Source organism: Pongo abelii, chromosome 2 (genome assembly GCF_028885655.2).
Source record: "Pongo abelii isolate AG06213 chromosome 2, NHGRI_mPonAbe1-v2.0_pri, whole genome shotgun sequence".
NCBI lineage: Eukaryota > Metazoa > Chordata > Mammalia > Primates > Hominidae > Pongo > Pongo abelii.
In genome coordinates this window covers 190,994,838-191,009,459 of record NC_085928.1, presented here as the reverse complement: position 1 = coordinate 191,009,459, position 14,622 = coordinate 190,994,838, and the positions used below count along the sequence as shown (strand labels likewise).

At 36.3% G+C, this 14,622-nt stretch overlaps 2 protein-coding genes across 7 annotated transcripts in view; one reads left to right on the top strand and one right to left on the bottom strand.

Moving 5' to 3' along the window:
* The first annotated feature begins 15 nt into the window (after positions 1-15).
* Positions 16-6,516, top strand: DNAJC19 (DnaJ heat shock protein family (Hsp40) member C19). The gene is given in 6 exon segments (NM_001131255.1): positions 16-160; positions 1,516-1,567; positions 1,649-1,722; positions 2,736-2,815; positions 3,831-3,901; positions 5,127-6,516. Coding segments are annotated over 6 exon segments (351 nt in total). The 5' UTR covers positions 16-157; the 3' UTR covers positions 5,198-6,516.
* Positions 6,517-12,696: 6,180 nt separating this feature from the next.
* FXR1 (FMR1 autosomal homolog 1) overlaps positions 12,697-14,622 on the bottom strand; it is a 64,769-nt gene continuing 62,843 nt past the window's right edge. For 4 of the 6 annotated variants that reach the window (XM_009239570.4, XM_009239571.4, XM_009239574.4 and 1 more), the window contains 2 exons: positions 14,453-14,544; positions 12,697-13,729 (listed from right to left, as the gene is read on the bottom strand). In XM_009239570.4, the coding sequence (XP_009237845.2) occupies positions 13,559-13,729; positions 14,453-14,544 (263 nt within the window). In that variant the 3' untranslated portion in view covers positions 12,697-13,558. 6 annotated transcript variants of the gene reach the window in all.

Sequence of the window (14,622 nt, the reverse complement as noted above, 5' to 3'; positions counted from 1 at the left end):
CTCCTGACGTGTTGCGTAGGGCGCCTGTGCTTGGGTGGTTTGTGCTTGAGGTTGAGGGTTGCGTCGCTGTCTGGTAAAGGCGTGCGAGTGCTGGCCGCGGCCTCTGAGCTGGGATGAGCCGTGCTCCCGGTGGAAGCAAGGGAGCCCAGCCGGAGCCATGGTGAGTGCGGCCTTCCGGTCTTCTTGGCGACCTCCGGCCCGGGCCTCAACCTCAGCTCCCGGCCTCGGAGGTGTGGAGTTGAAGTTGTGCCCCTTAGTGCGACTCTGGGCGGGAGGTTTCGGTTCTTGGGGAGTCACACTCACCAGGACACAACCCTGTTGGCTCGCTCTCTTGGGTCTTCGTGTTTTTACATCGTCTTTCTGCACGGTTCTCCAGCTTCTTGTCCGCACGGGCTCTGCAGGTGTTGCTTGCCTGGAACTCCTGTAAGGTCAGAGGCTGTCATGGACTCGGAGATTAGTGGAAACGTATTTGATTATAAGTGCCCTTGCCCTAACACATCTTCACAGCACTGGCTCCACTTTGCTATATCCTTCTCTTTGGCTTTTGCTGACAGATGTCTTCTCCATGCTTCCTGAACATATTTGGGCCTGTCTTGTTAGGAAACAACAGGGCAGTGCCAAAGGTATTAGTCTCCTAGTTTAGCCCACGTTTAGCCTCGAAAATGCGTTGTTAGAATTTTACAGGAGCCGTCTGTAAACAGTTTTTCCTTCTCTAGCGGAAACTTTATTTCCACTTTTTTTTTTTTTTTTGAGACGGAGTCTTGCTCTGTCGCCCAGGCTGGAGTGCAGTGGCACGATTTTGGCTCACTACAAGCTCCGCCTCCCGGGTTCGCCATTCTCCTGCCTCAGCCTCCCGAGTAGCTGGGATTACAGGCGCCCGCCACCACGCCCAGCTAATTTTTTTTTTTTTTTTGTATTTTTAGTAGAGACGGAGTTTCACCCTGTTAGCCAGGATGGTCTCGATCTCCCGACCTAGTGATCCACCCGCCTCGCCTCCCAAAATGCTGGAATTACAGGCGTGAGCCACCGCGCCTGGCCTATTTCCACTACTTTTGATTGAACTTTAATGTGACCTAATTTGTCCGGTGATGAAAGTTTTCAAAGGGAGGGAATCATCTTTTTCACTGTTGTAGAGAGAAATAACCTAGTTGAACTTGCCCTGTTTCCCATAGTAATGAATCCTGTAACTTTAATGCATTCAGTATAACAGATGCAGTAGTTTTAAAGATTACTGGACAGAGTATTTCCGCCTTAAAAGTTGTTTCTCCGCCAGGCATGGTGGCTTATGCCTATAATCTTAGCACTTTGGGAGGCCAAGGTGGGAGGATTGCTTGAGGCCAGGAGTTCAAGACCAGCCTAAGCAACATAGCAAGACTCCATCTCTTAAAAAAAAAAAAAAAAAGTTGTTTCTCCTATTAAAATGCAGTTTGTAATGAGTTGGGGATGGAAGAATGGGCAAAATGAGAAAGGGTGGAAATTAGATAAGTAAATATTTACTCTTCTCCCCCTTACCAGGCCAGTACAGTGGTAGCAGTTGGACTGACCATTGCTGCTGCAGGATTTGCAGGTTTGTTCATGGTTTGGGGGTGGAAGTGAAGTCGGGAAGACTGGAGATTTAGTTTACTTATTCTGTTGCTTTTGGTTTTAGGCCGTTACGTTTTGCAAGCCATGAAGCATATGGAGCCTCAAGTAAAACAAGTTTTTCAAAGCCTACCAAAATCTGTAAGACTTAACACTTTTGCTAATTCTTTGCTGCTTCTATTTGAAACCTAGAGGCACACTTAAGGAAGGGTAAATTTCCAAATATCCATGAAGTTCTAAGTGATTGCTTTGGACCCATTCTCCTGCTTCCCGCAAGTAGAGTGTAGAAGTTCTGAACTTTGTAATGGTGCTACCCTGAAACATCAGATGTTATATGTGACAAAGTTGGATGGGGTTTTGACAATTCTAGTACCCTACTAGACCCAAGTTTCTTGTGAAATAATCACTTTTTCACATACCATCACCTTCAGCATCATCTGTACATATTCTTGTTTTCCTTCATCTGCTCTGCATCGCACACACAGAGGTATATGATTCTAAAGTGATCCGATCTTACCATGTGGCCCTGGCACTCCCAAACATCATACATAGGTAGCACTCTAGTTAATTAGGCTGTAGGGTTTGGCTTGATGTTACAGTGATACCCTCTGTGATCATCTGTTGAATATTTATGTTGTGATTAAGTGTAACAGAATAGAGTAATTGTAGGCTTTACCAATATGATTTCTGACATGGCAAGGTCAGAGGACCTAATAGTGGTATTTTCTGTATATATTTCTTAAAGTATAAACATCTTAAAGATGTTTCAAATACCGTTGAACCTCTTGTCTCAAAAGACTTCCAGATCCTGTTCTTGAGCCACTTCTTGCAGATTTTTGTCTAGAATATGGCTAATTTGGAACGATCTTTCCTTTACTCCTGGAAGACCTGGCTTTCAGACACTGTTTTTTTGTCTTATATTTCCAAGATAGTTCATATTGGCTGGAAAAAAATGAATCTGTTTAATGATCATTAAAATACTACTCATTGCTACTTATTTATAAACTTTATTTAGCTTTAGCTAAAATACCTCGGGAATTGCACTTAAAGTCCTCTGAAATGTCTTAGTTTTTCTTAGTTCTGTGAATATTTCCAGACTTCTTTTTTAAAGCAACTTTATTAACCTTTCTTTACAAATGCATTTCTTCTTTCAGGCCTTCAGTGGTGGCTATTATAGAGGTGGGTTTGAACCCAAAATGACAAAACGGGAAGCAGCATTAATACTAGGTGTAAGGTAAAATAATCTCTAATACTTTTAGCATTTTTCTACCACTGTAGAGCCATGAGGAAATATAAGAAAGACCTTCTCTCCTTTAATAGGAGAGGGTCATGGGGGATTTTGTCCTAGGAAGATTGATATTACCAATTCTAATCAGTGAAACTGTACTGTTCCTTCATGTTATTTTTAAGATATAAACAGTCCTTCAAATGAGAAGGCACACTAGCACTTAAGCACTTTTTCTTTTTTCCTAGAGTGTTTGCTAAAACACAGGCACTTTTTCATTTATTGAAAGATAGACTCCTCAGCAGATTATCACAGTGTTCAGTGTTGTTCTCTGTAACTGACATTTTTTTTGTGGTGAAATTCTGCCTTCAACCGGGCGCGGTGACTCACGTCTGTAATCCCAGCACTTTGGGAGGCCAAGGCCGGTGGATTACTTGAGGTCAGGAGTTCAAGACCAGCCTGGCAAACATGGTGAAACCCCGTCTCTACTAAAAATACAAAAATTAGCCAGGCGTAATCCCAGCTACACCTGTAATCAAGACCAGCCTGGCAAACATGGTGAAACCCTGTCTCTACTAAAAATACAAAAATTAGCCAGGTGTAATCCCAGCTACTCGGAAGGCTGAGGCAGGAGAATCGCTTGAACCCGGGAGGCCGAGGTTGCAGTGAACCAAGATCAAGCCACTGCACTTCAGCCTAGGGGACAGAGTGAGACTGTCTCAAAAAAAAAAAAAGAAAAACTCTGCCTTCTTCATTTTCAAATCCTTAAACATGCTTTTCTTATCAATAAAAGGACTGTTGTAATGAGTATTGCAAGTTCAACACATTTTTGAGAGTGCCTTTTCTAAGGAGTTTAGTTTCCCAATTTAGGATACGCATTGGGTGTGTTGAGGTTTCTAAACAGCTTTTCATACTGTTGTGTTAATTTACTACAGTTTCACAATGTCTTTAATTGGCCTTTATGTAGTTTTTTGATGTGACGCAGAAGTAGGATGAAGTAAATACCATTTCTTTTTTTAATTAGCCCTACTGCCAATAAAGGGAAAATAAGAGATGCTCATCGACGAATTATGCTTTTAAATCATCCTGACAAAGGTAAGTAGTCATTAAATTCTCGTTGATGTTGTTGGTGTGACTAATAGTTTATTAATGGGATAATTTTATCTCAAATTCCTGGCTATTAGAAGGGAAACACTTAAATCTGTGTGTAAGTCCTGTCTCCTAGGCTGGAGCCATATATTTTTGGTGTCTTAAAAGAAACTGAGTGAAAACTTTACTTACAGAATGAGCAGATGTAAGTGCTACTATTACTATGTTTTGTGGGTTTTTCTGGCCTACATTTATTATAATTAAAACGTTAAATTTTGTAAAACTAAAATGTAATTTTTCCTTATCCATTTTAGATACCTTGAAACGGAGATTACCTAGATAGAAACTTATGGGATTTATTTATTCGTTTCTGATACACTTCTATGCAGCTTTGGCTGGCTGTGTTGAAGGAAAGCAAGAATTTCTTTGAATACCAAAAAATAGACCATAGAATTCATGTTCTAGTGTTTGTATCCTTTTACTTAACAGGAGAGGGCTTTCATTAATAAAAAGGGTTTTGACATTTTAAACAGGGTTATAATTGTTTGATATCTACTTCACAGTATCTTTTATGAAATTTAGCTTGTATTATATGGAGGGCTTCTGATTCAGTAGGTCGGCAGTGGAGCCCCATAAATACGCATTTATACTCAATTTCCTGTTATTTCTTGCTGGTCTTAGGACCATACTTTGAGAATCACTCCTCCAGCAGATTCATAGGAAAGCAGCTGTAGATGACATTGTGAAGGGACAGTAGATAATAGGAAAAGAAAAACTGGACAGAAAAAGGATGTAAAGCAAACTGGGATCTTTCCAGTAAACAGCTCAGAAGCCTCTGAGAATATCACAGTATTAAAATAACATGGTATAATTGATGTTCATTTATGACCTGTAATCATGAATAGGCTAACACCAGTTCAAAGGCATATATATATATGTATCTAATATATATGATAGAAATCCTATTTCTATCAGTTTAAGCTTTCTAAAAAGGTGTTATTTTTGTAGAAATCTCTCCCACGTAAATTACTTCATTTCTCATTGGTCACATATATTACCATATATCTGGTCATCCAGTTGCAGTGTCAGGGTTATTTTTTAAAAAATAAAACACTGTTTCTGCTAAATCTCCCTCAGATAAGCATTGGAGTCATTGAAACAAGAGTAGCTTTTTACCAAGCAGAAATTGAGAATCCATATTGTAACTGTTCTTTTTTCTTTCTTCCTATAGGAGGATCTCCTTATATAGCAGCCAAAATCAATGAAGCTAAAGATTTACTAGAAGGTCAAGCTAAAAAATGAAGTAAATGTGTGATGAATTTTAAGTTCATATTAGTTTATGTATATGAGTACTAAGTTTTTATAATAAAATGCCTCAGAGCTACAATTTTAAAAAGTGATTTAGCACAAGCTAAATCTCAAAGCCTTGGTATAATTTTCTTGTTTAAATTTGGGGATTTTAAATCAGATTATAGTTTAGAATATTTGCATATTAATTATGGGCAAGCACACACCATCTGAATAGAAATATTGTTCATTACTTATTTAGCAGATAATTTGGGACCTATGTCTACTTTTCAAGGCAAAGTGAAGATGACAGTCCTTGCTTTCAGGGAGCCCCCACTTTAATGGGAGACTGATAAACTGGTAATTAGACTATGTGATAAATAGTATGATGGAAATTAGCTTAAGCTGTTTAAGTCGGGACTCTTATTCGGTGGAAAGGCTGTTCCAGGTACAGGCAACTGGCCTAGCAACTTGGATACTTGGAACCTTGTATGAAAAGTGAATTTAACCACAACTTAGACCTAAGAAATTGACCTAGGGGTGTGTGTGTGTGTATTCTATGTACATATAAACAATTTTTATTTCATGCATTAAAAATAGTATGATAAAGATTTCAGAGTACAGGTCTGGTACAATCACAGTTCATTGCAGCCTCAACCTCCTGGGTTTAAGCAGTCCTCCCGTCTCAGCCTCCCAAAATACTGGGATTACAGGCATGAGTATTTACATTGTATTCAGCTAGCCCCTTAAAGGTACTGACCATTTATAAATTATTCCTTCAGTTGCCTATTTCTTGACATAATCAAACTTCTGCAATTGTTGTGATTAAGCTTGTGATTAAGCTTAAACCCTGTTAGCAAAACTGAAAACTGAAATGTTCTCAATATCAACATATTTAATTTGGACTCTTTAGAATTTATACACTAATAAATTTAAATGACGTTTAAAGGCAAATTACTTACTGTTCATCTAACATAAAATATATAAGGATCTTAACCAGAGGACCTGTATAAAACATCTGGTATAAACTAGCATGTATTTCCCAACAGGAGTATTTCTTATGTGTAGCTCTAAGATGATAAGTTATACTACCTACCATCTAAACTTCCTTAAATCATCATAAGGTTCTTAATTATTGGAGGATACAAGGACTTTTGAGGTTAAAAAAATAGTGGAGGTAATATTTATCTGCCTTATAAAGATACATCTGCTCTTTGTGTTTTCTATCCTATACCCTTGTTTAAAATCTGATGGAGTCTGTTATGATTTAGTGTATGATGAAACACTAGCTTCTAAGGCTTTTATGCAGGATAAATTATTTCCAGGGACAAGGAGACATGAAGGTACAGCTGGTTCTTGTTTGTGGTAATTCTGTTCCTTAAGGTGGCTATGAACACTGAATTCGCAAATAAGGAACAAGTTCCTAAGAGAAATACAGATTCTGTGACTCTTTGGTCACACTATTGTCTGCCAGTCAGTATATAACTTGGTCGACCTGTTTCTGCTTGAAAACATTCTTTAGTATTTCATTAACTTTGAATTAACAGCCAACAGCACTATAACTCATGCTTGGCACATCACGGCCTTCTTTGCATTTAAGAACACTAGGTAGCACGCTTCACTACTGCTCTTAGGGAACCATCTTAAAACAGCAAAATCACCAACAAAAAGCACAAACATGAAACTTGGCACTAAATAGACCACAAAAAGGATACTTATGGTGTGAGAGCTTAAACAAGGTAGAGCATTGCCTTGTGCATATAAAGTGGTTTAAATTTTTTGTCACTCTGCAAATACTCACAAATGACCAGAAAAGGATATTGATTTCGGAGTTACAAATAAATTTTAGTGAGTAGGCAAATTCACAAATAAGGAATTCTACTAATAATGAGGATCAACTGTATTTTGGTTTACTAACCTTTTATTTCAGTCCATTGGACAAATCAAAAAATGTTTCTCTCAACAAGAGCTTTATGAAGAAATAAATAGTTGAGACTTCAAAGCAAATTTTTCAAAGACATATAGTGATAATATGCCGACAGGCAATGAAGCATTAACTCTAAAAAGGGAAATTTAACTTAATAGGTATAAATACTTTTGAGTGTTCAGTGCAAACAACATACCCGTTTTAAGACGTGTTAAGACGATGGAAACCACTTAAAAATAAAATAATACCAAGGAGCACAGCAGAGCACATTTTTTTCTTGCATAGTAATCAGTTTTATTTTCTCCAAGCTTACCTTAAGTAGAAGAATCCGTGTTTCATTGAAGGCTATTAGGCAAACTGAACATTTAAATGTCATCCATCCGAGGGCTCTAGATGATGGTAGGTGATTGATACAAATACGATCCATAAAAAAACTTTTATCTTTTACTGGTATTTTCTTACAAAATACTTGATCTGTAACATTTGAGTACTTACAGTGTACTAGCACTGTACACTTACAGTGTACTAGCACTGTGCTAAGTATTCCCATCTCAGTAGACTAGTTATTATTCCTCACATTTTACACGTGAGGAAATGAAGTTTATTTAGTAAGGTTAAGCAGCCAAGGCAACATGCTGAGAATGGCTGATCTTTCTCAGATCCTGAGTTCCATTCTCTTAACTTTTTGTACTATGGCCTTCACAGTTCTGATAACCTAAGCATGTTTTCCTTGATGGTACTGAGATGTGAGTCTAGTACTTATCTCTACAGATCTAGCTTAGGGCCTTTGTCTTTACTCATTGGTGCTTCCAGATATATTTTAAAGAAGGCGGCATGATTAAACACACTTAGGGAATGAGAGGTAGGTTGCAAGTTAAACTTCTGCAGAAGCCCGGTAAATCTGAGCCTTGAGGCTTCAGCTTTCTCTGTAACAGGGAAAGATACATGACCAACTTGAAATTGTGAGGATTCCTCCACATTTTATGGCTTGGGAAACAGAAGTCCAGAGCAAATGGTCTTTTTTCTAAGGTCCCACGGCTAGTGAAACTAAAATTAGGTCCTGGGTGTCTTCTCCAATTCGCTGTTCATATTAGTCCTCATTAGAAGTTTGTGGGGAATTCCTATCTATAGCCTTCATATTAGACCTCAATATCAGAGATTTTTGTGAGTCACTTAGCCTCTTCCCTTGCCTTTACTGGCCATCTGGGTTGACATTATTAGAAATGAGTCCTAAGGTGCTATATAAAAACTGCTTTGTTGGTAAGAAGTGAGCTATAATGGGTTGTCCTGGAAGTTAACTCTTTCTCCACCTTTAGTTTTAAGCAAGTTCTCTTACCATCAAGTATTTTCCAAATGATGAGAGTACTTATGGAAACATTTAAATGGAAAACCAATGAGAACTCAGAAAAATTAGGGAACTAGCTTCTTAATATATTGCCACACTGAAAGCTGTATAAATTCAGTATACTGAATATATATGCCCTCCCATAAAGAAAACCTAGTATCAGAAATGTTTAAAAATAAAATTTCACGCAGGCATAATGCTTCATTTAAAGGGTTAGTGGGGTTTTAGGTTAGAATGCAGAGTTCTGTTTCAATCATGAGAAATTGTATAAGGCATCTTTCTGTTGACAGCGACCTAAAAAAAAAGGTGGTTTTGCAGTTCAGAAGCTTGTAGTAGGTTCACATTCAGCGCACATGAGCCTCCAAACATGTTAAATCTGATGAAAATTTAGAACATGAATCAACAATGTCAGAGAACAGACTAAGCTTAAAAAAAAAAACCCTGTAAATTTTTATGTAAACAAAGTAAAAAAAAATTACAATGTAGAATGCTCTCCTAGGTTTTTGGTTATGTAAAGTATCCTGGAATGAGTAACCTTGAGTACCAGTTAACTTGAATGACCTAAGCTCTGGTTTTAGTTTTTGGACTGCTGTACAGTGTGCTGTTTATCAGCTTAGAGCCAACTACTGCCTTAGCAACAAGATATATATAGGAAGAGCTTCTATCCTGTGTCACCTATTATTCCTGACCCAATAATAGAACAGTCCAGTGATATGGGATAATCTGTATGGTTAACATTTACTAACACCTTACAGCAGTTTCAGTTAATGAAATTTCAAATATGTGTTTACATTTTTCTTTACAACCTGAAGACAGCCAAGTTAGCTGAAAAAGGAAGACTAGAGGTTGAAATGTAAGCAACCAATCAACAAGTATAAATTGTTTATCTAGAAAAACTATTAGAAAATATTTTTAATGAAAATGGTCTCTAAAACTAGAAAATTAGTATGTACATTTTACAGTTAATCCAATTAAGAGGGTACAAAGGGGTAAAAAAAAACTTTCCCAAAAAAAAAAAAAAAAACCCAATCACTGAAATACAAAGAAATTCAAGAAGCTAGTAAGTAGCATACTTAATAGTGGGCTGTAAGACTTGTGAAAAATTACTTTGTCCTTGTTTGGAATATCTTATAGATTGCATTCAGCATAGTTGAAAATGTCTGGGATGGATACATATGTAAAACAAACGCCACTTAAATTCGGCATACTCCTTATGAGAATACTTGGGCATTTGGTTAGGTGTTGCCCAGGGTCTGACACGTGACTAGACTCAAATTACTATTGGAAGGGCCTTAAAGATACCAACTAGTCCAGCCCTCTCTGGCTGGATAAAATTGAAACCATAGAGAAAAAGTTAATAGAGCTAAAATAGTGGCTTCTAATTCTGTACCATTACCTAAAGCATCTTTTTGAATTATCAAAGGAAGAAATAAGCAAATGGACTGTGGGAAATCATCTTACAAAACTAGAGTATAGTTTTTCCAGGGGAATTTTTGTGTACCTTACCTCAGTACTGGAAATAATAGTACAGAAGATACACATGAATCTGAATGATATACTGATAAACTTTTTAAAAATTTGTAATTAGATTGAAGCATAAGAAATTGTTAATAGTTGATCATTTTTGAGCCTTACAAAAGTGGTAATTTCCTACTGTTCAATGTAATGGACTTAAATCAGTTTTAAGTTAACACCACGTGCTAACAGTCTGACTTTAGCAGATTGCAGTTACTGCTTTATTGCAAAAGCTCCTGAAATAAAACCCAAATACTATCAGAGATTAACATGGGTTATGAGCAACTACAGTCCATTCAAGTACACGTTCTAATAAAGAACTAAAATTTAAAAAAAAAATAAGGGGCTAGCAAATTCACTATAGCAGACAGATATTCTTATGAAAAAGCGTAAGTGATCCAAATCGTGTAGCAAAGACAGGAAGACTGAGACAATAACAAACATCCTTTTCTTTGAGATTTTTTGCCAAAACAGTAGAGTCACAGTTCAAATCCAAGTTCCTTGAAACCTTACAGAAGAAAATCCAGGTGTAATTTTCCTTTACTGCCATTCTTAACCACCAATCATCTGTCCCTGGACACAGCCTGTTTTCGATTTTTATCTGTCCTTAGGCAACAGCCTATGAGAACACTAGTTGGTTTGAGCCTCAAAAGCGTAAATCTGTTTGCAGAGGATACAAATGGTGCTGTTTCCCAATCCAAGATTTAGTTAACATACCAACTTTTATAAGACCCTCCTTAGGTTACAAAATGCTAGACACAGCTAACAGCAGCTACAAAAATACGTGACTTAGCACAACGGCAGTGGAACCCAGCATCATCTCAGGTAAGTTTCTATGAACTCACCAGTTTGATGTGCTGCTTCTAATTCCACATTAAAATACAAGATTATTTCAAAATAAAGATTTGTGTATTCCTATTACACTTTTGCCAATTATGTCTGAAGTGTTGAGACACCATTTTGCCTAAGTTGTAGCCCCCTTTATGGTTTAACAAAGGTGATGCCTAAAGCAAGAATCCTAGGCCTCCCAAAGCTTCAGGAAAAGCAGGTCATTTTTGCCATCATATAATCTCAGCTGTTACTTCATGATTCCATTCAGGTGTCATACATGAATTCACATATATATGCTGAAACATTGTTGGAACTGCACAAGATCTTCCAGAATACTTTTCCTTCTCTTTAAAGAGGGTCTCACTGGCCCAGAACTGAGTTCAAATGATGCTCCCACCTCAGGCTCCTGAGTAACTAGAACCAAAGACATAAGCTACCGCGCCAGGCTCCAGAATACATCTTTTGCTTAAGTGTCTGTTTAGTGTATACTGGCAAGTTCTTCCCATAGCAACATCTCATCTAACTAGGATAGCAGCCAAAAAGACGGACCCCTCTTAAATACATTTAGAAGGCTACCTGAATTAATGGCTACCCTTTGGGGAGTGGGCTCTCTTTAAAAAAAAAAAAAAATGCATATTTATCACAATTCTGCACTACCTGTATTTTTTAAAGGACAAGACATTGGGTTTAGTCATTTGTAATGAACTTAGTGTGGTTATTGCTAGAATGAAGAACTGGTTCAGCTATACTCACTCTTTAAGATTTTGTTTCTTCCATTCCCATTGAAACAATCTTTATGGAAAAGGGATGTTTAGTGTATCTGACTATTCTATGTGGGAGAAAATGAGAAGTCATTTTTTTTCTTTACCATATTTACCAATTTGGCATTAATTAAAATTCTTCTAATACCTTATAATTTTTAACCCAATTACGTAAGAGAACTGAGACAATTTAACCTGTTTCTAGCTTTGATCGATTTAAAAAAACACATTTGTGGGTAATTTTTTTAAATATCAGGACATGAAATTACTTGATACCTTTTATATATAAAGGACAGGAGTTGCACTATTCACACCTTACTTTAAAATTCTGTTACCAAGAACCAATCAGAAGGCCTCAGGAAAAAGCACTTAATACCAGCACATTTTAACCTTAATCAGAATAATTTGAGGGCTGGGGTTATATATACTGAGCTGGCAAATTTTGCATTTTTAACTATACCCTGAATTATCCTTCAGAGCATATAAATTAAAATCACATTTTTATGCACATAAAAAATTAACACAAACTATGCACACACAAAACACTTTTCATATGCCAAGTGATACAAAGGGCTGTCATTCTTGTTCAGTGTTCCATATAATATCGTGGAACAAAGCCTTCCCCTATGTCTAACAATTACTTGACTTGACCTCACAGTTAGCTGTACTAACTGTTGTACCATTGTTAAACTTCATGTCTTTATCTTCATAAAAATTAAGCTCTGGCTAAAATATATACATAAAGTTTAATAACTGATTTTTGGTCACTGGTATGAGAGCCTTCAAAATAAGTTGAGAATCAAGAAGCAAATCATTGGCCTATTTAAAAATTGCTTGTCATACCTTCTATCCCCCATTGTCTTCCAAAGTTGCCTTAGATTAGAATTTTGTTAAGTTTTTTTGCTAATTATCACATGTATTATTAATTACCTATGCATCTAACAGCCTAAACTTGTTAAGATTTCAGAGGATTCATTACAAAATGATTAAATGGCCAACTGACATTTTAATGCTATTTATTAGCAAGTATAAATGCTTTTTAAAAAGCAAAGTATACTATCCTAAGCCTATTAATAGCTCCAACTATTTTGCAACAATTGGTGTAAAAAGTAGAAAGTTAAAAAAATTCAGCAAATGGAAGATCAAAGTTTATTTACTACCTGCATACAAAAACATATTGCACATCAAACAACCGAAATAAAAAAAAAAAAAAGGGAAAAAAAAAAGATACTCTACTGAAGACTAACATGTAGTTTATACAGAATAAACCTTCTGGAAATTGATCTTTTCAGTAGTTCAGGTTATGTCTGAATGGACATGACTAATTCAGCTTAGTGTTTTAACTAAAGCTATGTTTGATTTTTAAATACTGTACACTTTAATAAATAAACCAAACAAAGCCTCAAGGTAGAACAGTCACTGCCAAGTATCGCCCAGTGTCCCTGCAGATGAGAGTTTAACAAATGTATTCCAGTGGTCTGCAGATTTTCCTCTACATACAGCATTTAAAAAACACATTAAAACAGACCAGTTTCCAGACTAAACTAATGAAGAAATTACAATTCAGTGCAAAATATTTTAGACTGCATTTCATTCTAGTTTTCCTCAGGTGAAGAAGTGGTTGCATATTAAAAATGTAACAAAAGCAGCTAATGCTTTCATAAAGAATATTACGTTAGGGATCCCACCCCACCCACCACCCCCCATCTCTGCCATATTTTGAAAACAAAATAACATTTCCTATAGCCAGCAACTTTTTTTTAATGTTACATATACTATTCTCAAGGCACATCTGATGATATATTTTATAACACAGTAGGTGTCAAAGTATGTTTAACATATGATTTCTTCAGGATCCCTCCCCTTTTTGAATTCCAAATGGAGGAACTGAAAGTGCGATGTAAAGACTGGCGATCCATATTCTATCTTTGGCAAGCTTGTACAAGCACTATTGTAAATGTAATGTAAAAGAACTGTAAACTAGGAACTTCTTCAGTTTATGAAACACCATTCAGGACTGCTGCTTCTTGAGTGTTTTCTTCTTTTAAGGTATTAATCTTTTCTTCTCCTGGAGTACGCTGTAGCTTAGAAATGTCATCGCCAGAAGCACTAGTTGGGCCGTTTATTGCCTTTTCTGAAGGACCATGCTCTTCAATCACATCTTTTGCCTGCCAAAGGGAGACAACTTTTTCAACTTCTTTATAAATGAAATCTATAGCTGAGGAGGAAAACAGCTACATAAACATTAATTAGCTAATTAAAAATTTGAGTTTCATATACCACAATGGATCAAAGTATTAAAACATCTTTAAAATTCAAAACAAATACCAAAGTATTCCACTCTATGGGTCTTTCAACTTTGTATCTCTAGTACCTAGCAGTGCCCAAACCACACAAAACATCTAAACTAATGAAAACTGTACCTAATTTTAAAACACTGGAAAGCTCACCATGAAAATGACATAAACAGTTAATATTAAACAAATAATCACCTACTTTACTCACCTTCTTTTGAGAAATCACATTTACATATCAAATACTATAAAGCATTTAAAAGAACTAAAATTTAAAAGGTCTATATCCATCAATGAGAAGAGGTATATAGCCTATTGCTCCTGAATTAGGCAATAGTCTCTATGCCCAATATCTTTGGGCAGATTGAATTTTATAAATGCTATTTGAAGCTCTAACTAAAAAGTATTTCAGGCTCAAGCATGCATATCTTTAGTTACCTGGGGCCAAGAACATATTCAAGAGTCTTTAACTAAAATAGTATTGTCTATTTGTGGAAACAAGTGATCACACAGTAAAAGTAGTAAAAAATAAAGCTAAACCATACCAAAAATTAAAAAAAAAAAAAAAAAAAAACCTACAGGTTAAATTCTCCTTACCATTTCTTTCTTGTTTTTAGCCAAAGTTTCCCTTGGGAGGTTTCTTTGTCTGCTCTGAGACTCAGCTCTAGAAATATAATCTGCAACTGTGACTGTTAAAGATGAGAAAAAAATTACAGGTGTTGAAAAAATATTTCTAAAGTTTATTTATGGATAAAGGGTAATTTCAC